The 24,909-nt window shown below is 40.5% G+C and overlaps 1 protein-coding gene across 4 annotated transcripts in view; it reads right to left on the minus strand.

Annotated features, from left to right (window-relative positions):
* sema5a (sema domain, seven thrombospondin repeats (type 1 and type 1-like), transmembrane domain (TM) and short cytoplasmic domain, (semaphorin) 5A) overlaps positions 1 to 24,909 on the minus strand; it is a 236,376-nt gene that overhangs the window by 88,570 nt on the left and 122,897 nt on the right. For all 4 annotated transcript variants that reach the window (XM_060824788.1, XM_060824787.1, XM_060824786.1 and 1 more), the window contains 3 exons: positions 6,970 to 7,032; positions 5,906 to 6,004; positions 3,053 to 3,266 (listed from right to left, as the gene is read on the minus strand). In XM_060824788.1, the coding sequence (XP_060680771.1) occupies positions 3,053 to 3,266; positions 5,906 to 6,004; positions 6,970 to 7,032 (376 nt within the window). The remainder of the gene's footprint in view (positions 1 to 3,052; positions 3,267 to 5,905; positions 6,005 to 6,969; positions 7,033 to 24,909) is intronic.

A 24,909-nucleotide genomic window follows, 5' to 3' on the forward strand; every position in this document is an offset into this window, starting at 1 on the left:
CAGAGTATTAGTTCTTTTTTTTTCTTATTCACTAATGGGACGTGGGCATCGCTGGCTGGCCAGCAGTCATTGCCCATCCCTAGCCACTCCTGAGAAATTTGTGGTGAGCTGCCTTTTTGAACTGTTGCAGTCCATAAGTAAGGGAGGGAATTCCAGGATTTTGATCTATTGACTCTGTCATGAATATAGCAAAAGCAGCCAGCTGGGCCTCACAGAATATGAGTTCCCTGACCGAGGCTCTTAACTAGATCAATCAGGGAGCCCTTGCTGACATAAAAAGGTTGATGGTCAAGAGATACTGACACTCCAGAGCTTGACTGGATATGAGACTGTACTATAGTAAGGGGCTGTTCATGTGTAAATAAACGGTGACTTGGTGAAGGGATACCAGCCACTGCAGAATCATTTCGGACACTGAAGAATGACAATGTAATTCCATATCATATGGTGAGTGGCATGGAGGTGGTGGTGTTTCCATGTATCTGCTATCCTTGTCATTTTAGGTGCAAATGATCATGGCCCTGAAAGGTGCTGTCTATGATTTGTGGAAAATTCCTTAAGCACATCTTGTAGATTTAACACACTGCTAATACTGAGTGTTGGAAGTGGAGAGAGTGGATGCTTGTGGTTGATCTACAATCAACTCACTTTTGACTTATGCCTTTTAGATGGTGGACAGGCTCTGGGGAGTAAGACAGTGAGTTAGTCACTGTGGTATTTCTCAAGTTTCTGACCTGATCTTGTAGGGACAATGTTTATATGGCAAGTCCAGTACAGTTTTTGATCAATGGTTATCCCCAGCATGTTGATAGTGACATCTTTGAATGTTAAAGGGTGGTGGTTAGATCATATCTTATTGGAGATGGCCATTGCCTGGCCTTTGTGTGGCACGAATGCTGCTTGCCATTTGTCAGCGAAGTCTGGATATTGTCAGACCCTGTTGTCATTTGAACATGGGTTGCTTCAGTATCTGAGGAATCATGAATGGTGCTGAACATTCTCATTTTTGACCGTATGATAGAGGGAAGGTCACTAATGAAGCAGTTGAAGATGGTTGGGCCTCCGATATTACCCTGAGGAATTCCTGCAGTGATGTTGTGGAGCTGGATGACTCACCTCCAACAACCACAACTAACTTTCTATGTGCCAGGTACAACTCCAGCCATTGGACAGCGTTCCCCCAATTGTCACTGACTCCAGTTTCAGTTCTGGTTCCTTGATGCCACACTTCATTAAATGCAGCCTTGATGTCAAGGGCTGTCACTCTCACCTCACCTCTGGAATTCAATCTTTTTGTCCATGTTTAAACCAAGGCTGAAGTTACGGTGATGAAGTAAGAAGGCCTCCACAGATAGTAATCCCAATATTAATTTTAAGCATTCAATAGTGACACTGTACTTTTGTTAATTTGCAGCACCATGTTAAACTTGGGCAAACTGAGCAGTCTGTACTTGGCCATTGCCACAGACATGTTGCCTGACCCTGACAATACATGCTGCAGTGACTCCAGAAAAAAATGTGCTGGGTGCAACAGAAAATCTGCTCACTAACAAAAAAATGAAAGAATTTACAGATATTTGAAGCAACTATGTCTAAAATCTTAAACTGAAGTGAAGCAAAACTTTCCCAGTGCACAAAACCCATAGTAAACTGTGATTTTCAATCTAATTAACAAATGAAAAAAATGGCTATGGAGTAAAAAGTAACATCCACCACAAACAGCAGTCATTCAACGCCCTATTTAGCTGATGCCTTCTTCCTATGGCAAAAATAATGAAGATGTGGTTGCTTGATACAAGTGTATTCTGTAAACCACCCAATATGGCAGGTACCCCCTGTAATAAGTTGGAAAGATGGAATGGCATGAAAATTTCAAGTTGCAGTCGTCTTCCTTTCAAAACAAAGAAATGTCCCTATTCTACATACTGCCTGCACATTAGATGATGTGATTTGACAATTGCCACTTTTCAGATGCAAAGATCATGAAACATTCTAAAAAAGCAAAATCAACTACTGAGTCACTCAAAATGGAACTAAAATTGCAAAGAAATTATAACACAGACATTTTGAATTGAATTGAATTAGCTTTGTTGTCTGGCTGATTAAAAGAGCTACATCTGGTACAGTTGCAAAAAAGAGGAAAGGAATTAGTGCAACCTACTTCCCCTGATGCAGTAATTTCATGAGATGTAATCATTATAGAATTGAAATTTCTTGTCTAAAGACCTTTAACAACAATACTGCCATTTTAAACAAGTACCAGGATTATATTGACAGGGTGCATACAGACTTCTGCTCAAAGTTGGAACATTCACTCTGAGTATTTTTAAACTTAATTTCATATTTATTTTTCATACCGAGGTAAGTCTTGTGCATGCTGGAATGGGCACATATTGGTTCCCAAACCACTGGGCGTCTTGCTGTTCAATTACAAAACATAGAACAATACAGCACAGTACAGGTCCTTCAGCCCTTGATGTTATGCTGACCTTTTATCTGACTCTAAGATCAAACTAACCTGCATATCCTACATTTTACTATTACCCATGCGCCTATCCAAGAGTTGCTTAACTGTCCCTAATGTATTTGACTCCACTACCACTGCTGGCAGTGCATTCCACACACCCAGTACTCTCTGTGCAAAGAACCTACCTCAGACATCTTCCCTAAACCTTCCTCCAATCACCTTAAAATCACCCTCATGATAGCCATTTCCACTCTGGGAAAAGGTCTCTGACTATTCATTCCATCTATGCCACTCATCATCTTGTACACCTCTATCAAGTCACTTCTCATCCTTCTTTACTCCAATGAGAAAAGCCCGAGCTCCCTCAACCTTTGTTTGTAAGACATGTCCTCTACAATAGTAGATTTGCACTAATAAATTGCACTAGTTCACTGGTGAGATGGCCTCAGAAAAATGATCCCTATATAAACTTGCTATCATTTTCCAATCAGTTTTGCACCAGTTATATTCAAAGGCTTTAAGGATCATTAGGTTCATAATCACTTTGTTATGATACTACAAGAGTCTATCCCTGCTGGTGCTCACCATTCAGCCATTTTGAGTTGTATTGAGCCGTGCGCAGAGGAGGAAGCCCACCCAGGCTCCGGTAGATGGCAGGGTCTCTCCCTGGGAAATCCATGGCTGTGGCAGCATACAGTTCTCCAGTGGATGTAATTAGAGCAGTGGAATTGTGTTGAGGATTGTATGGACAGCGAGCCATGCCACTGATGCGATCATGGATTTCTGTCAAGTCAGTTAGCTGCAAAAAGTAAACAACCCAATTAAGATTTAAGAATTGACCACTTTCAAGACAATGATAATACTTTAACATTCTTGATTATAGCAGAACTTCTTTGCAATGGACATGTTCCAAACTATCAATGCACACTCCTTTATAACATTTCAGATAGAAGCTTATGTACTTAATGTCTAGCCTTCATACTGTTGTGTGCAAAATAGATGTTACAATAGAGATTCCATTAAAGCACAAGAAAATACACTTTAAAGGACAGCAGCTGACCAAAAGTCTCTGACTAGTGGTTTCAGCACGAGGAAGGAGTAGGAGGGAGCATGGAAAGGAAGTGAATCTTCTGGGAATCTGTGTTCCGTTCCTTTCAGGAACAGATCAGTAGTAGCTGTGCAATGAAATAGCTGGTCAGAATGATGAAACAACGATAAGTCCCATCACTCAAATATGCTCTCATTTACTGCCAATTTGCACTTGCTTTTGGGCAGGACTTCAGAGACAACTTTTATGCATTTGCTTGTTTACTTGCCAGAGTAATTGCAATCTTCAATTCCAATATTGTCTTTATGTTTAAAAGTGTATTGATGAATTAAACCTTAAATAAAAGTTTCTGTTACATATCTCCATCTGTTTGTTAGGGATGGGGTTAATAATGCTGATGGACACCAAAGAAAAGAGCATTTGCCCAACTTGTTCCATTTGTAGACTATACCAGTCATGTCTATCTTCAGTTTGGGTCCAAATTCAAAAAGATACATAACTAATCCATGCTGCAATCTCGATTTGCAAGCCAACCATGCTAATAGGCATTCTGTCTGATAATTCAAGACAATCTTGTGTTATGAAACTATCCAAACAAGTTTCATGTTGTACTTCATGGATGACACAGAGACCAGATCTTCACTGCTCCATGAATGAATCTGACTCCAGCTTCCAGAAATGAAAAGTATGTTAACTAATCTCTCAATCACAATTTGACTTTCAACACAGAGAACCGTATGTTAAAAGATAGCCAATGATTAAATATATGTCTTCAAATAAGGAACTCTTTGAAACTGCACTGCAGGACAGATAACTACCCAACTTATGATTTTATTGGTTAGCTTTCTGATTGAAAAACTACCCTAAAATGTCAAGTTTGCTAATTAAAATAAACATAGTCCCAGATCCACATCAATTTCATCAAGTACCTTGCATTCCTTCATGGCATATTGAATTACATTACCTGGCTTTTTACTATTGCTAATCCCTCTTGTTCCAGGCACTGAAGTAACTCCACAGAGGTCGATATCGCATCACCAAGACACCATTTATTTACATGTACATAGTGCTTGATACCAGTCTGGCTCCCTCAGAGCCAGCTGTCAGAGTGAACAGAACCTTGAACACTCCTGTTTCTATCTGTCAGCTAGGACTCACCATTTGGACGAGGTTAACAGCCCCAATCAGGGAGTTCATTCTATGAGATCCACCTGGCTGACCTCGTTACAATCACTACAGCCACATTACATCATATAACATTGCTTAAAAGACACACACAGTCTTTTTGTTTTGCACTTACCAGGACTAATCAACCTCTTTGAAAAGGAACAGCAATTTGTACAGCGTGAGAAGTCGCTGTTTGTCAGAAACTTGGGGAGCATGGAGAAGCTGGATCTGTTAAGTGATCATTTTAGCTAGCTGATCACCTCAGACAAGGCAAGTTGCCATTGAATGGTCAAGGCATTGCTATGGGGAACATAGCAGGGATTTGCAGTCTCTATGATCCTTTCTTAGTGCAATGTACTTACAAGTTCCTTTTGCCTACACAGAAAAGGGCCCTATGTACTCTGTGCTACTAAAAACACCAGAAGAAAGAAAATTAGGCAGACAAAGGGATAGTTGATTGTAAGCCAGTGAAGGAGTAAAGCTGATAACAGGAATAATGAGTAGGTGAAAATGGGTTAGCTGTGCTCAAAACAGCCCAAGTCATGACAGGGCCTAGGGTGTGAGTGCGGTTATAGGATGCAAAAGGTGGTGTTCAGGCTCTAAGTTACTGAACTTGCTATTGCGTACTGAAGGCTGCAGGGACCCTTGGCAGAAGATGAAATGCTGTGGTAACCTCAGCTATTGCAAGAATAGAACCCATACTGTTGGTGTAACTCTGCTTTGCAAACTAGGCATCCAGGTAAAAACAATGACTGCAGATGCTGGAAACCAGATTCTGGATTAGTGGTGCTGGAAGAGCACAGAGTTCAGGCAGCATCCAGCCAACTGAATTCACCAAGCTCCTCCTAAGGGGCTACATGTATCGCACAAGGGACCCTATTTTTTTTTGCACTTTATAACTAAATGTACTACACCTAACAATTGTATCACTGATGTCTATATTATCCCATAAGACACTTCAACCGTTCTGTCATGGATGATAACATTATCGGATGCCTAACTGATTAAATTATTGTCATCTGTTAATATGTTCTTGCATCTTTTTAACCTGTTAAAACAGATATATAATTAAAACTTATTTGAATTATATTTTACAGAAATACATTCTGGAAAAATTTGTGATAATTGGATAATATTTACAGACTTTTATAGAATCCCGACAGTGTAATTTAATTGTAAATAATGCAATTAAAAAAGGCCGAGAGCAAATTGATCGTAATTACCGTCCGATTGGTACATATTGGAGTAAATGCATTTGTACCACAGGTGAAGATCCTGTTGCTGTTTATGAGGAGGACACGAATATAATTCTGACATTGCTCCTGAAATGAAGTTTTAATACAAAAGAAATCACAAAAAACATAAAGCTCAGCATGCATTGCAGTCTTTCAACAGTTATATAATAGCAGACCACAAATGATAATTATTGTTGAGCAATTTAATAGACTGAAAGAATCACGTCAGTTATTGGCACTGACTGATCCTTTAAACTCTAGTGAATATGAGTCTAATCAGCCAAACCTCTACTCATATGACAATCCTCCATCCCAGAATTTCTTTCTTTCATATGCTTTTCCTGGGATAAGGATGGCCTGTGTACTCCAGGCTGTTGGCAGTTCACTTGTGGTGGGCATAAATTTTCTAGTCAAAGAATTTAGATGAGAGTGAATTCAAATAACTGGCTTTTAAAAACATGGCATACAATGTGCAGAATCATAAACCTTGATTTTGAAACTGTCACAGTTCTTCCTTTGCTATATCTAAAACAGCTTCACCCAGTGCACAATCACAAACTGAGTTTCTTTTAAGGAGTGAAGTATTGCTATCCAAAATGATGAAGAAAAGAATCTCGGTTTGAGGGAAAATCAAGAAGAATAACAAGTACTACTTTCTATAAATAGCTATTTACAAAGGCTGAGATATTTAGACAACAAATGTTACATGCCAGTGATCATTCTTTCAATACAGACCTGTAGCCACCATACCCAGATTGGAAACTAACTCTCACATTAACATATTAAAAAGCCATGCAACATGGGTACCCTGTAACAGGTGCTGTTATGTTTTTTCTAAATTCTAAAATTTCAGAAATATTACAATCATAAATGGTTGGTATGCATGGTATTAAAATGCAGTGTGGGGCCTATCTAAGTGTGCTCCTGATTCTGGCGAGAAATCCTTACATGGCTGCTGGCACAATACCAAACTGTGAAGGAGCAGCCTGAGCTCCCACTCACCTCACAGCACAAAACATTGCCTTATTCCCTACAGCATAATCACCACCTACCTCCGTTTTTCCTTTACTGAAACAACTCTTTTTTGTTGTTTCATCTGAAAGCCATTCCACTCCCTGAAGAGAGGAGGAAAAATACCACAAGGTTATAATTAAGGCAATATCCAGTACAGTAAGACATTTCTCAGAGCCTCCGCTGAATGTACCCTGATGAATGATTGTTGTAATTATGAAATATTTCATTGTCTTTGTGAAAAGTAATGCCACAAATTTAAGATAGCCACATACACACATTGAGAAACACTCCAAATTAATTGATGCAATGGTGTGATGTGGCAGGCTTCATTTATTAACTTCAATAAGCACGTACTTCTAACATGTTTTTTTAGTTCTGGCACAGATGGCATAGCTGAGTTTTGCAAGGCATGTCAAACACAAGTGTTGATGCATATTCACTGCAAATGTACGTAAAATAAGGTTCTATACACTTCCATAACTTTTCCGTTATGAAACACTAACAGCCTCCACTTACATGTGCTCAAAGATGATGTAAATGTTCTTACTCTTTTTACTTTGGGCTTTGTGGACAGTTCCATATACTCACAAAAAATTGTCACTGAAAATCTGACATTTTGAAGAGTATTATCTATTAAGGAATAAGCTTAAATTTGACTCAAGACATTAAGATTTATACGCATATAACATTTCACCTTCATTAAAATTCCAAAATTTATCAGTGATGAAATCGCTGATGGTTTTCATTCAAACCTCTCTGGCAGGACCTGGTCTGGACCCCTCAAGAAGTAGCCCAGAGTCAGTAGCTTCAGGTCTTTGCCAGTTCCATGTGTTCCCCACTTATACTGTCAGGGTGAAACCTCTGCTGACTTCTTATTAGGCAAATGAAGTCACAACCTGAATGCATCTTCTTTAAGTCAATCAGTCCCTGGCATTATCAGAGGAAGCAAGTGAGATGAGATAAACTGCCTCAACAGTGGTTCACGTATCTTTCTGGTTGAAGAGCACCTTTTCAAACGGATTAGTGATAATGGGCTGTCCATCTAAATTACAATGCTGTACCATATTCATAATACTATAGTGTTACACATATAATGTACTTTAATAGTGTTTAAAAAAAGGCATGTATTTAAATGTATCAATTTAAGTCTAATTCAAAGATGTAGATGATACAGACCAAACAAACCAGAGATAAAGGATTTAAGTAATTTCAATAACATTCCAGTACACAGTAATTAAAAACTTTTAATGAATATTCAATCATAACCACAACAGATCAGTATTAGCAGTCTCATCCCTTGTAGATGTTACAGTTTTAAAAAAAACTTTGGATAAACATCCAAATGTCTCCACCCCTCCAATTTAAAGAGTTGCTGACATGAAGGTGATACTATCAAGAATATTTTATTGTCTTGTGCAAATCAATCCAAATTCAAAGTGTTATTTAATAATTTGAGGAAATAGTTTTATTGCTACATGGAGAAGATTTTAAGTAGCCCAAAATGACAGCTTTGAATATAGACAGAAATACTCAGCAGGCTAGGCAGCATTGTAATGACAACTGCTCACTGCAGAATTCCACATTCAGTATCATAGCAGCCTGGCCTGCCCTCACCCCCAATGGAACCGGAGATCAATGTAAGACCCACCACTAAAAGCCTGGGCAGCTGAGGTGCTCATTACCAAGAGAAAGTCAGAGTATTTGCAAGCTTTGAGTGGACTTCTTGGTATTACTTGTGTGGGTCCATTCATTTCTATTAAGTCATACAAAGATTGTTATATTTTCCTTCTCCTTTCCCCCACTTTCTGTTTTGTTACATTTCGTGATCAGTGTGAATACTTAATGAACCTCTGGAAAGTCTTTGCAGACCCACTGCTGTAAGAACTGGGGGAAGTCTGGCTGAGGAAGTAATCTAGATTCTCCAGAAAAATGGACTTTAAAAAATTATTTAAAATATTGGTTCCTATAGAGATCACAGAGTAAATTAAAAAGAGTTAGGGTTGCCTGGGTAATACACCTTCCTTCAGAGGAATGCGCACCTTGCGGCCCCATCTGACCCAAGGCACCCATCCTCCTGCCGACTCCACACCATCTGATGGGATCAGCACTGGAGGGCATCAATGGACAAGATCCCAACGCAGATCCTCAACTTACCAATTTCTACAGAGTCAGGATTCTGAGCCATTTAGTATTGTAATAATTTAAGAGCAGTAATCACCCTGTTAAAAAAAATTAGTGTTTCAATAAAGAGAACTAATTCGGCCACATTGCTGATGCATTGCTGAGTGGCTGCAAACCTTACCAAGGGCCCAGGACCATTGAGCTAGTGTGAAGCAAACACTATGAAAATATAGCTAGCCTTCATGATCTTATAACCAGGCTGAATCACTAGAAAACAGTCCCGGTGGCAGCTCACCACCAGCCTACCACCGAGAACCAGGATGCCGCACGTAATGTCCTATCACATGTCACTAAGGTGAGTTAATGCATACTTACATGCCTTATCTATCCAACTGCACCATTAGCCTCATGTACCACTCTATTCACCATATCTCCTTTACAGACCAACTAATTATAACTCAAATCTCCCATTCATATTTCACTTCTTATATATTTAGTACTACTGCAAGCTACACACTCACATCCCACAGCTTAGACACTGACATCTATTCAACTATGGCAAGCATATCACTGGTACCACACTCAGAGTCTGGAGATATACAGCACATCTCCAGCAGGAAGCAGACCATTTGGACCAACTCCATTGCCATACATCCTCTCTCTCCAGGACTATGTCACCATAATAGACAAGAGCAGTAGCAAAACAGTTTGGGAGGAGTGGGGAGGACAGAAGGGGCAGGTACAGTTGACTGTACTGAGCCCAAAGCAAGATATGGTGTTTGGAATAATGAGAGCAGCCAACACCAAGGCAGTGACCAGCAAAGTAGCTAAAACTGTCAAGGATGATGGAATTTCCTGCCTAATTCACTTTCACAAATCCCATTTCACCCTCATCTCATAATTTATGTATGGTGCAGCCATTCATTCAACTCTTGCATTCTGCATCCTTCCCTCACTCCAAACCTGTCATTGTTTAGTTATGTTTTGACATCCCCAAGTATTGACACTTAACCAAGCAGTGATGACTGAGGATGTCAGCCTTCTCCAGGAGAACAGCTATTTATTTGGAAGCTTGAGCCTAGTTGTCTTTCAGAGTGTCAGAGCTGAGCAGTAATCTGTCCTACAACAACTTATTGGGATTACTGAGATCACCACACCCACAGGGGGCTGACACTGCCTCTGTGAAGCACCAACCTGCTGCTCTCTTCCAGAAGGCCAGGACATGTGTTCCCAGCACTTTTAGGAACATAGCTCCCACAAGAGTAGCTCCCAGCGACTCTTCACGCTCTTGTTGTTGTCTGGCATCCAGTGAGCCTGTGTCAAGGCAGTGCAATCTAAAATTAGACACTCAAGGTCAACTTGTAGGTATCCTGTAAAACCACTTGCTGTCTCCACCTGTAAAAGGTCAGCACCTTCCAGGAGCCACACTGTAGGCACTGAAGTAACACACCATAGGAACATTAGGGCAGATAAAGACACCTAAAATACAGTCACAAATGGAAGGTACAAGGGCAATTAGTTGTGAATTACTTGGAACATTAGATGTTTTTGTGGAAAGCTTATTTAGTCACAGCTTTTATGTCAACATTGTCACTGTGAGGAATAGAGCAATGGTCCATCACAGCAAGATGGTTGAATGGAGAAATAGTGAACAATGGTGCTCTGGGTTTTCATGAGGGAGAACCGCAGTTTAATGGTGTTCTCATGGAATGCCCATCTGAAAAGTGGATATATCAGCTGCCTCCTCCTCCTCCCTATGTGCAAAATGCTAGTGACAAGGCAGTGCCCTCATGGTAACCAAGTTCTACAGAATACAACACACCACCAGGAATCAGGCCACATGGTCCAGAGAGTCCTGAAATGCTTCTCCTGAGCAGTGATGACAGCAAAGTTGTTGCTTCCTGCCTCTGATGACCTGCTCAAAGGTGTACCTTGTTGCTGGCCATATATGGAGAAATTGTGGAGCTGATTCATCAACCGGCTGGAGATAGTCCTTACCCATTCAGCTACCTTCCAGTACAGCAATCTGCTGGAAGGATTACTGGATCAGTGGACTGGCACAGAATGAATGTATCATGACTGCTTCCAGGATAAGGTGCATTCTCTAGCATGATATGCTGGATGTGGTCGTAGAACAACTACAAGTGAGTGGTACACTTTGTGGTTTCAGTACATTTCCCATTGAGATGCAGCTGCTATAAAGTCAAGGAGGTCCAGGTGATAGCTCCTTGTTTTGTGGGGAAGTCTGTTCTCTTGAAAACATCATATGTATAGTTTGCCTGCTTCTCTCTGTCCAGAGAAAGCCCTTGTCTGCACTCAAAGCTTTGATGATCTCTTGCATTCGGCAGCAGCTGAAGATCTGGGGATGTGTCACTTGCTCCAATCTGGAAGGATCCACTGGTGAAAACAGTCTAAGCCATGGTCAATGTGCTGTCCTCATACTACTCTGTAACCACATGTTCCAAGGGGTGGGACAGTTCCATAAGCACTTTCCTGGTGAAGCATAGGCACAATGGTATTGCCTTAGGTGCAAGGAGAAACACTGTCTAAAGACCCTCGGCAGGTAAAGCCTCCTGCTGAAAGTTCTCCCTGTCCTCCTCTGTGAAGAGATTATTTTCTTCTTACTCTCTACTCCAGGTTTCTCCCATGTTGCAGCCAAGTCCCCTTCATGTCCTCGCAGGCTTTTCAGAATCATATAGCACCCACTCAGCATCCATCAGCATTCACTGCAAATTTAAGCAACTCTGTGGAACTCTTCCAGAAATCCAGCACTTCCACTAACACAGCGAAAAGTAAGTGGATGGTAGAAAGCAATTATTCTGCAATTTGGATGGGAGAGCTTTACATAATGTTGGTGGAGTGGGGGAGTGGTCTCTTGTGCTGCTGAACAGGCTGTGTACTTGAAATAAGGCATTCACGAGAGAGATATAGTCAAAACTGACAGGTCAGACCTCAAATCAGTTTTGATTGCTGACTGACATCATAATTTGTCAACTTCTACAACTCTAACGCTCACAACTAACAATATTAAGGGGCTGTTCAACTGCTGTGGTAGTGCACTACCTCTGAGCCAAGAGACCTGGGTTCAAGTCCCACCTGCTCCAGCAACATGTCATAGCACATCAAAACAGGTTCGGTAACAAGACCTTCAAAGCACCCACTGTAAAGTCTTCAACAGCATGATGTTCAGCAAATTCTAGATTGGAGGTCAACAAGAGTGCCTTAGACACTATTTTCATATAAATCAGTTTCCCCTATGCTGTAACTACTGGTGCTCTGGAACCAAGAAGCATTTCAAACATTGTCTGATTGACAGTTCTGAAGAGTAATTTTGGACTTAAAACACTAACTCCTTTCTCTCACCATTGATGCTGTCAGACCTGCTGAATTTCTCCAGCATTTTCTGTTTAAATCACAAAAACACTTGCTCATCTGTGCATATATTGCATATTAAAATAAAGGAAGGACTGAATGTGGGGACTTCGCATTCTTGGTCGAGGGAGTTCAAAAAAGCAGCCAGTTCTCCTGCCCCTCACCACTACTTAGTGCTCTTGCTGGAATGTTTTGTTGGAGTTACTCTGGAGTGAGAAGTGGAAAAAAGATAGTATAGGTTTTCTGATAATTACAAACACATACTTAAAGCTAGAAGATGTGAACATGTTATGATATGATTGGATAACATGATCATGTGTTCTGATTTGAAAATGATTAGATAATATGGTCATGTGCACTAATCTGAAATGTAGACTACATGAACACAGCTGAATAGAGATATGGGTGAGTAAATGTATGATATACTGATTAGAAGCTTGTTATCTCCAGACATAATATAAAACCATTGGTTTTGTAGTATAGTTTGTGTTTTGTGCCACCTTTGATGGAATACGCCACCCATGCACACATCAACAAAAGTTTAAACAAAGGAACCTGAGTTTTGGTTGGTCTGAAAGAGGGATTAAAGGATTAAAATCACCATTTCAGAAGGAGTCCTCCTCCAATACAAGCCACAAATGAGTAGTCTGTTCACTATCTAGGTCTACATGCGAATGGCGAGCTGCCTTCAGTGCTGGAAGCTGTCTATTGCCCGAGAAAACTGTAACCCAGTACCCATCAGGAAAGGAGAGGAGAACACAACCTGAAGTAGTTCAGAGCTTTTCCCATCTTGAACTCTAAGAACATTAAGGAAGGTGTTTTTGCATCAGTTTTCCACTGATCTGTGGGTTATCAGTGAACTTCAGTGTATCAATCACTGTACCAAAAACATTACACTGTACCAAAAACATTACATTTTTCAAACTTTGCACAAGTGTCAAAATAGATAGAAATTACATCATTGAGTTTTTTTTAAAAAAGACAACACAAAAACATTTTTGTGAACACATTTACTGAACACATGAACAGTACATCAACTGAAAGACTTTCCTTTTTATAGACGTATAGATACGTAACAAATACATAGAATTCATGCTTGCTCCGCTATTCAGTATGATCATGGCTGTTCATCTAATCCTGTTCCCCCTTTCTCCTTAAAGTTTTGATTCTTTAACTCTTAACAACAATACCTAGCTCCTTCTTGAAAACATTCAAAGCTTAGAACTCAACAGCTTTCAATGGCATAGAGTTGCACAGGATCACCACTCTCTTGAAGAAAAGATTTCTTCTCATCTCACTCCTAAATGGCCTATCCTGTATCCTTAGACTGTGACCATTAGTTCTGGATTCTATGTTCATTGGGAACATCCATCCTGTTAACATTTTATAGGGTGCCCCCCACCCCCCGACTCATTTGTCTAATCTCAATGAATATAGTCCTAACTAATTCAGTGTCTCATCATATGTCATTCTGCCATCCAGAAATCGGTCCCTCTGTAGCCAGAACATCCTTTCTTAGGTAAGGAAACCAAGACTGAACATAATATTCCAAGCATGGTCACATCAAGGTTGCGTAAAACGTCAACAAGTCATCCCTGCGCCTGTATTTGAAACCTGTTGCTATGAAGGCCAACAAACTATTTGCCTTCTTCACCACTAACTGCACAGATCTCATTGTACCTCACCCTTACTCAATCTATAATTATATCTGCTGTCTTGTTTTAAATCTCACATTTATCCACATCATACTGTATCTGCCATGCATTTGCCCACTAAAGTTGTCCAAATGTACCAAAACATATCTGCATCCTCCTCATCCTCATCCAGCTCACTCTCTGATCTAGGTTTGTGTCCTCTGCCTACTTTGATTTGATTTGATTTGATTTATTATTGTCACATGTGCCGAGATAATGCACAAAACAATAGTTTTTGTTATCTAGATAAATCACATCTTACATAAGTACTTAAGAGTAATAGAAAAGAATGCAGAATATAGTGTTATAGCTATAGGGAAGGTGCAGAGAAAGATCAACTCTGATGTATGAGTGATCCATGTATAAGTCTGATAACTGTGAGGAAGAAGCTGTTCTTGAATCTATTGGTACATGTTTGCAAACTTTTGTGCCATCTGTCCAATGGAAGAGGGTAGAAGAGAGTATAACCATAGTGGGAAGGGCCATTAATTATATTGGCTGCATTGCTGAGACAGTGAGAAGTATATACACAGCCAATGGAAGGGAAGGTGGTTTGCATGAACAGTTGTTGCAGTTCCTCCATCGTTCTTGAAATGTTTGCCATTGTATTCAACATCATGCCCTTAGATAACATTCCTCAATCTATCATAGCTGGCTTGTATCTCTCACAATTGCAGTTGCCTTTATTTAAATTCAGCACCCTAGTCTCAGAATTAACTATGCCATTCTCCATCTTAATGAAGAATTCTATCATATTATGGTCACCCTTCAGCCAGGGCAATTGCCAATCATTTCTTTCTCATTACACAATACCTAGCCTAGTTCTCTAGTTGGTTCAAAATATTGTTCAGAAAATTAGCCCATACACACTTCAGAAATTACTGATTTGATTTGCACAATTTATATGCAGACTAAAGTTGCCTTTAATTATAGCTGTACCTTTATTACTTGTATCCCTAATTTCCCATTTAATGCCTCCCCCAACGTTGTCACTAAAGCTTGGGTGTCCACAAACAATCCTACCATAATTTTCTGCCTCTTTGTATTTCTAAATTCTATCCATAGAGGGATGTTGCATTAATTTCCTCTTTAACCAGCAATGCTGCTCCACACATTTTTCCTTTTTATTTGTCCTTCCTTAAAGCTGAATACCATTGGATATTCAGTTCCCATCCCTGGTCACCCTTCAGCCAAATCTCCAAAATCCCCAATTATTTCACACTTGATCATATCTATTTGTATGTCTGACTCTTTCAGTTTATTGCAGATGCTTGTCTTTATAACATTCTTCATTTCATTTGCATTCCAAATCACCTTTGATTCTTGCTCTGTGAACCGATCAGTGTTCTGGGCTGTTTTTTTGGGCCCAATCTGATAAGAGAAATTTACTGCAGCTTGATACACACGGTCGTAAAAACTGAGAGCTAGGCTCTACAAAATGAGGCTGGTGCACAGCATATGCTGTACAAACTGCACTAACTGCTGGAAGTGGCTACCTGTGAATTCAGCAGCTGTTTGAATTACACAGAATGCAACTGGCTTCAACAACTGGCTGTCAATAACACATTGATAACTGACTTCCAAGTAGGTCATATCACAAAAATATTAACAATAATATTGTGGATAATTAAACCGATCACACCATGTCAATGCTCCTACATCTTTCAGGGAATGTAAGGCTTGCTGTAGTCAATCCTGTTCTCTTCACAGCTATGTTGCTTTTTTTTGACAAAATGCCACAAACTCAGTTTATAGGTGTATGTTGCCTTCGGTATTTTAATGCCTTGTCAATGTTAAAAATTACCAGCAAGTCAAAAAAAATGAAAACCAATTAATCTACTTTATTTTCTCTGAGACACTCATATAGCGTGTAGTTCACCACAGATTGCTGCAATTCTTGCTGCCATCATTATACAGAAACATAAGAACAGGATTAGGCCATTCAGCCCCTTCAGCCTGTTCCACCATTCAAAAAGGTTATGACTAATCTGTGTCTAACTCCATATATTGAACTTGGGCCCATATCACTTGATACCCTCACCTCATAAAAACTTGTCTATCTCAATTTTAAATTTCACAGCTGAATTAGCATTAAATGCCATTGGAGGAAGAGAGTTCCAAATCTGCACTACTCTTAGCAAGTAGACGTGCTTCCTAGCATCTGTCCTGAATAGCCTGGCTCTAATTCTCAGACTATGCCTCCTGATTCTCGAATCTTCAATCAGTGGAAATAGTTTCTTGTTATCTACATTACCTTTCCCTGTTAATATTCTTAAGACTTTGATTAAATTACCCTTTAGCTTAACTCTAGATAATTAAAGCGTAATTTGTCTAATCCCACATCCTAACTTTACCTTCGCAGGCCAGGTATCATCCCTGTAAACCTGCACTGAACTCCCTCCAGGACCAAGACATCCTTCCTAAAGGGCAGTGCCCAGACCTGCTCTCAGCACTCTAAATGGGATCAACTATAGTTTTGTATAACTGCAGCTTAAAGTCTGCATCCTTATCTGCCAGGAGAAAGTGAGGATTGCAGATGCTGGAGTATAAGGATCGAGAGTGTGGTGCTAGAAAAGCACAACAGGTCAGGCAGCATCTGAGGAGCAGGAGAATCAATGTTGCGGGCATAAGCCCTTCATCAGGAATGAGGCTTGTGGGCCGGGGGCTGAGAGATAAATGGGAGGAGGTGGGGTGGGGCTGGGGGCAGGTAGCTGAGAATGTGATAGGTAGATAAAGGTGAGGGAGAAGGTGATAGATCCTCCACCCTTCGACCTATCACCTTCTCCCCCACCATCGACCTATCACCTTCTCAGCTACCTGTCCCCCAGCCCCACCCCCACCCCCACCCCCACCCATTTATCTCTCAGCCCCCAGCCCACAAGCCTCATTCCTGACGAAGGTCTTATGTCGAAACATCAATGCTGCCTGACCTGCTGTGCTTTTCCAGCACCACACTCTCGCTCCTTATACTCCAGCCCTTTAAATTTGAAGACCAGCATTCCATTTGCCTTCTTGACTATTTTCTGCACCTGTTCATGGCATTTTGAAGAGCAATACACCTGAATCCCCAAATCCTACTGGGCATCCACTGTACTTGTCCCTTATAAAAAATGCCCCATCTAGCCTTTTTTGGTCTGAAATGAATAACCTCTTACGAGCTCGTCTTATAATCCATCTGCTGCAGCATTGCTCATTCCCCTAATCTATCGATTTCCTGTTGTAATTCTCTGCTGCTGTCATGCTGCCCAATTTTGAGCCATCAGCAAATTTGGATATTTGACTTTTCTTGCTATTAGGTCTTGCTATTATCCAAGTTGTTAAGGAATATTGTGAATAATTGAAATACCAACACAGATCTCTGTGGGACATCATGAGTCACGTTCTGCCAATTTGAGAACTTACTCATTATTCCAACTCCTTCTGTTTTTTGCCACTTGATCAATTTCCTGTCCATCTCAGTAATTTACCTTCAATTCCCTGGGTTTCCAGCTTAGCTAACAGTTTTACTGAAGTGTATATGGCTTCCTTTACAGCTCAGCGCTGCACAAGATTGTGATCTTAACATAGACCAAATTAATTAGAGACAAGGGTATAATTAAATACCTTCATGAACTTCATGAAATTTCAAATTATGCCATTTAATAGCTGTCATTGTAACTGAGAGATGCTATTAGTTGCAACTGTCAGAAATTGACCCATAATTGCTATTCTTTGTATTCTTTCCACCTGCAATGTTGTTTTGATACATAACAAAGGTTTGAAGTACTCAGTTCTGTTGATCTGCTCCCCGCACTCCCCCCACACCCCCATCATCAATTGAAATTAAGCAGAAGCATTTTCTCAGGTCAGTACATCTGTGCAAATTACCTCTTTAAGTTTCTGTCTCTATCTCTTGCCTGACATAATTTATTTTCTTCCTCATTATTTCTGCAGTGGTTCTCATGAGCTTGTCTGTACTCAATACGTTCAATAAAACTTTTTTGGAAGAAATTGTATCTAGGGAGGATAGAATATTTCATTTATATAATTAGTTATCTGTCATCCATTATACTGTAGAAGGATCAAATATAATTTATTAAATAGAGCATAAATAACCATAATGCATTGGTGATAATTTGTTTCAATTTCCACCTATTTAGGAACATATTACAGCCTGATTGTATCAATAAACATTTGTAGACACAATTGTAGTGACTTACAATACTTAATGCAGCACTGACCTCATACATATCAAAGTGCGAACCCCTCAGCCAAAAGTTAATTAAATATCACATAAATCTCTCCACCACTGACTTAATGAGTAAACATGGTCTGATAATGTTTGTCACCAACTCAGTGTGAATGCCACTATATTTGTGACGAAGGTTGGTTCTTAGGCTGCTCTCAAGTTAGCATACATTAGAATGAAGAGGCAATACAGACGGCTACAAATCATTCCAATACGTGTCAATGGTAGGCAACAAAAACAGGAAAGATTCCTGGTCAGCCACATGATGGAAAGAATGTAACAGCTTCTGCTCTCACTGTCCATAGACCCAGACTGCAACACATGCAGAGGTGTAGGCTGACGCAACAACTTGAACTCCTTGAGTGATCTGCAACACACCAACTCCATCTTCACTACCCAGTTTAAATTAGTGACCCTAGGGGCGAATCTTCCCTAAATGCCAATTTTTAGGGAGTTTCATGCAGGGTTTCGCTCTGTGAGCTGTAGTGAATTATCTCTCACAATTCTCTGCTGCTCACCTTATTATGTATGTATCACACCTATATGCCGACCTGCTTGCAATTTCACGTACTTACCCCAGCAGAGGGATGACCACTGACAGGGCCTTCAGCGAATCCTAGCACCAGTGCCACATTTGAAGCCCAGCTGTGCACCAGGTCAAATGCTGCCAGCCACAAATAACCCTTTCACAGTACCCATGGGAGGCAAATGAAGAGAAACGCTTCTGAGAGCACAACAGTGCAAACAGAATCTCATATTCATGAATGCATTGCCATTTCACATCATCATTGTCAGATCAACTGTCTTTGTAACTGCAGCTACAGAATCAGGCCACACTAGCTACCTATACTTAATGCCATTGCCATGTTGGAACGCTGTTTGAAAAGAGTGCAGAAAGTGAGGACTGCAGATGCTGGAGGTTAGAGCTGAAAAGTGTGGCGCTAAAAAAGCATAGCTGGTCAGGCAGCATCCGAGGAGCAGGAGAGTCAACGTTTCAGGCATAAGCCATTCATCAGGAGTGTCATGTTGCTGCCTAACCCACTGGGCTTTTCCAGTGCCACACTTTTCGACTGTTTCCTTAATGCCCAGCACAATATCTCATCATTGTTCCGGACTTATCATGGCTCACCTCCTGATGGACTCAGAATGACTGACCTGACTGATGAATGACCAAGCTTCTGACTGATCTCAGTGTGAATCCCAATGAACCTCCTGTCTGGTTGCAGTAGACATGCAGGCCTGAGCATGGCCCACTCCCCAGACTGTAATGGTATAGAATCCCTGATGCTGACTGCCTCAAGTTCCCGACTGTCTATATCCAAACCCCTGGACTGCTTGTGAATGATTCCATTAACTTACTGTACCTGCCATAGACTTTTAAGGTGTAGTACCAATTATCACAGATGGTTTAAACACTGAGAGTCAAATCTTTTCTCTGGATGAAGTCAGGTACTTTCTCTCAATGCCGCATGTGTATATTTTACAATGCCCTGCTCCTGGTGGATGTTAACTATGTTGACAAAGCCTAGTGCTCAGGCTACAACACTGACCTCCTTATGAGGAAACAAGATGAAGCAGTGTGGTCTGACACAAATGCATTGGTAACAATCTTGATAGTTTTATAAACTGAGGATTGAGAGATCTTATAAAGGTCTCAAGTGTATTCTTGGAAGCAGCCAGTTGCACAAACATTGAGCACAGCTGTCACTTTAACAGCCACCGGAAAGGGAATGGCTACCCATCCCTTCAGGTCACAGGTTCCAATCCAGGAGACAGCACAGTTCACTGACAGTGTTCCGGGACATCTGAGCTTTGTGACTGCACTAAAATGCAAGACACAGCAACTGTGGAGCAACAATGTGCAAAAGGCAAAGCAGAGACACAATGGACATCCAAATAAGCACAACGTGAGGGAGCGCTAAGAAAGCAAAGGAAGAGGCTTGAGATGCACTGTTTCCTCATTCATGAGATGGGGGCTTGTCCCTCTGCACAAACGACCTGGCAGCAGCATTACAGTGAAATATATCAGTGACCTTCAACGTGCAGCACTGAAGTGTTGAATTGTATTCTGAGTGAGTTTTTTTTAAAAGAGTGCCATAATGGCATGGTACGTCTGACGCTAACCTCTGTGGATGCGGGTTGCAGGCAGTCACTGCCATGAAGCATGCCTGAAATGCTGAGGACTGCTGGCCAAAATAGGGGTCCAGAGGAGGATCAAGGAGCTGAAGGCATCAGGCACCTGTTCTGATTTTCATGTTAGGAATTGTTGCCAACTACTTTCTCTCCACTGTGCAGGAGAATAGCAAAATGCAGATAAACAAGGCCAGAATAGGTAATATTGAGTCATAAATGCATGTAAATAGGCCCCTCCCCACTCACTAGCAAAAGTCTCCTCTTGCCATTACACTCTTCAGTGAAAATTCAGACTATTTCTCTTAAATGTTAAGAATCTCATATTTCTTGCCATTTTTTCCAATAGACCCATTATTACACACTTCATTGAGGGGCTGGGAAGATTCTGCATATTAAGTTAAACAATAATCAAATAGCCTGGTGAATATAGTTTAAGAAATTAAGATCACTGGACTGACATTAAACTATAATATTAATCTATTTTATTTCTGAATAGGGTTGTTTTTCAGACTGGAGGCCTGTGACCAGTGGAGTGCCACAAGGATCAGTGCTGGGCTCTCTACGTTTTGTCATTTACATAAATGATTTGGATGCGAGCATAAGAGGTACAGTTAGTAAGTTTGCAGATGACACCAAAATTGGAGGTGTAGTGGAGAGTGAAGAGGGTTACCTCAGATTACAACAGGATCTGGACCAGATGGGCCAATGGGCTAAGAAGTGGCAGATGGAATTTAAGTCAGATAAATGCGAAGTGCTGCATTTTGGGAAAGCAAATCTTAGCAGGACTTATGCACTTAATGGTAAGGTCCTAGGGAGTGTTGCTGAACAAAGAGATCTTGGAGTGCAGGTTCATAGCTCCTTGAAAGTGGAGTTGCAGGTAGACAGGATAGTGAAGAAGGCATTTGGTATACTTTTCTTTATTGGTCAGAGTATTGAGTACAGGAGTTGCAGCTGTACAGGACATTGGTTAGGCCACTGTTGGAATATTCGTGCAATTCTGGTCTCCTTCCTATCGGAAAGATGTTGTGAAACTTGAAAGGGTTCAGAAAAGATTTATAAGGATGTTGCCAGGGTTGGAGGATCTGAGCTGCAGGGAGAGGCTGAACAAGCTGGGGCTGTTTTCCCTGGAGTGTCGGAGGCTGAGGGGTGACTTCAGAGGTTTACAAAATTATGAGGGGCATGGATAGGGTAAATAGACAAAGTCTTTTCCATGGCGTTGGGGAGTCCAGAACTAGAGGGCATAGGTTTAGGGTGAGAGGGGAAAGATATAAAAGAGACCTAAGGGGCAACCTTTTCATGCAGAGGTTGGTATGTGTATGGAATGAGCTGCCAGAGGATGTGGTGGAAGCTGGTACAATTGCAACATTTAAGAGGCATTTGAATGGGTATATGAATAGGAAGGATTTGGAGGGATATGGGCCGGGTGCTGGCAGATGGGACAAGATTGGGTTGGGATATCTGGTCGGTATGGACAGGTTGGACCGAAGGGTCTGTTTCCATGCTGAACATCTCTATGACCCTAAGTAATCATGAGGTGACAAGAACTAAAGTTAAAGAATTGATGTTGGAAAACAAATATGTGAGGTCATTATAAAATTGGCAAACACGGCATAAAAAGGAAGAAAGAGATACAGTGGAAAATGTTGCATCTGTATACAAAAATAGTATCTCCAGGTACAATCTTCTTAACTTAACCTTCAGACTTGAGGACAATCTTCCATCCATTCCAGTTCTATAGGTTCTGAAAACCTCTATCAAATCTCTCAATCCTCTCATCTCCAAGGAGAACAGGCCCAATTTCTCCATTGTATCGACACAACTGAAGCTCCTCATACCTGAGAAGATTCTTGTGAATCTTTTCTGCACAATCTTGAATGTCTTCATATTCCAGCATTGTCGGGGTCCTGTTCTGGACTCAATTTTTCACTTCAGTGTTAAACAGTTTTTTTTTCACTCTTATACTCTATTCCCCTAATGAATAAACCCAAGATGCATTTGCTTTAACAACTCTCTCAACCCGTCCCACCACCTTGTGACCAGGACCCTCTGTTTCTACACAGCCTTTTTAATTGTACCTAATATTTTCTCAGAATCCAACTGTACTCTTCAACCAGTTAGTCATTTCACACTTCTCTGCATGAAGTTTTATCTGCTACTTATCTGTTCATTCTACCAAACTGACTATGTCTTTTTTGAAGTGATACATTGTCCTCCTCATGGTTGGTAATGTTTCATGTCATCCACAAATTCTGAAATTGATCCTTATGCATACATGTTGTAGGTCAAAATATATATCACGAACAGCAAAGGATCTCTCTTTAGTCCCATTCTAATTCTAATTTACATGCTGCCCCCGGCATCATATTTCATAAGTAAAGCATTAATTTTCACAAGTGTACGAAATACATCTGCTTCAGCTCACCACCAACTCTTTCAATCACAACCAACCACTGTTTTGAAGTTTCCAAGGCAGCTTATCCAACATCCAATACTGCACAAACAAATGTTTTTTGTATATCTGTTTCCAACTTTGGTGTCATATTTGAAGCAGAGGTAAGCTTCTAAACACACATTCACATCATGACTAAGCCCTCCTATTTCCACCTCTGCAATAAAGCTTGATTTATCATTGACTCAATTCATCTGCTATTGAAGCCTCATTCATTTCCAAGCATTACTATTTCAAAACACTCCTGGCTGCTCTACCATATTCTACACTTAATAAATTGTAAAGTCACCAAAAACTCTGCTATGCGCATGTTAAATCACACCGAGTCCTATACTCTTGTCATCCCTGTGCTTGTTGACTTACACAATTGGCTACTGTTCAAGCAATGTTCATCTATATTTCAAATCCTTCCATAGCCTCATCTCTGTCCATTTCTGTGCTATCTTCAAGTGCCACAACTTTCAGGAATTGTGTTCAACTAACTCTGGCCTTTTTGGCATCCCTGATTTTAATTGCTCCATGACTGGTGATTGCCATTTCAGTTACCTTCACTCAAGCTCTGGAATCACCAACTTCTTCTACATCGCTCCCTCTTTCCTCATTAAGACATTCCATATTACTTGTGCCCTTAGCCAAGCAGTTGGTCATCTGTCCTCTTATCTCCTTCTGTAGTTGTGCATGAGATTTTGTAATGCTACTGTGGCCATCTTGAAATATTTTAATACATTAAAGACGCTTTATAGATATAGGTTGCTGTTATTTTATATAATAAATTCACACAAGATTAATGAAGATTAGGGAAGTCATTTATATTCTCATATTTTTTCCTATTTTGACTTGGTCTAAGTTTTGCACACTAACCTGTCTAGAATAGAACATAGAACACAACAGCACAGTACAGGCCCTTCGACCCTCAATATTGCATTGACCTGCGGAACCAATTTGAAGCCCATCTATTCTACACTATGCCATTTTCATCCCTATGTTTATCCAATGACCACTTAAATGCCCTTAAAGTTGGCAAGTCTACTATTGTTGCAGGCAGTATGTTCCACACACCTACTACTCTGAGTAATGAAACTACCTCTGATACCTTTCCCATGTCTATCACCCCTCAATTTAAAGCTATGCCCCCTCAGGTTAGCCATCACCATCTGTGGAAAAGGCTCTCACTGTCCACCCTATCTAACCCACTGATTATCTTGTATGTCTCAATTAAGTCACCTCTCAACCTTCTCTCTAATGAAAACAGCCTAATGAACGTTTACACAGAATAAAGTATGATGTTGAGGAATGCTCAATCACATTTTCAAATATATCAAGGGAATTGATAAAGACATATATTTTGTGACCAGGACATTGACTGAGACTCAGAAAATGGAATGTTAACTAGCATTTGGATTTAACAGCTTCACACAGGAAATGAACAATGTGTGGAATACAGTATACATATTAGTGAGTTTTGAGAAGATTTATAGCTCAGGTTGAGATTCTGGATGTAAGTTTGTTCACTGAGCAGGAAGACTTGTTTTCAGATGTTTCGTCACCATACTAGGTAACATCATCAGTGATCCTCCGGTGAAGCACTGTTGGTGTGGCCCACTTTTTATTTAGGTGTTTAGGTTTCCTTGGGTTGATGATGTCATTTCCTGTGATGATGTCAATTTCTATCAACAATACCCTTACTAGCATAAAATTCACTAAAGAGGAGGAAAACAACAACAAACTGCCATTCCTAGATGTCAGAGTAAAGCGAACAGCCAATGGGGACCTTCAAACCAGCATCTATAGGAAAACAAAACATATAGACCAAATACTGAATTACAGAAGCAACCATCCCAACATCCACAAATGAAGCTGCATTAGAATATTATTTCAACGAGCCACCAAACACTGCAGCACAGAGGAACTATGAAATGCAGAGGAAAATCACCAGTATAATCAGTATAATCAAAAAGAATGGGTAACCAATGAACACGGT

This window comes from Hemiscyllium ocellatum, chromosome 5 (assembly GCF_020745735.1).
Source record: "Hemiscyllium ocellatum isolate sHemOce1 chromosome 5, sHemOce1.pat.X.cur, whole genome shotgun sequence".
In the NCBI taxonomy this organism is placed as follows: Eukaryota; Metazoa; Chordata; class Chondrichthyes; order Orectolobiformes; family Hemiscylliidae; genus Hemiscyllium; species Hemiscyllium ocellatum.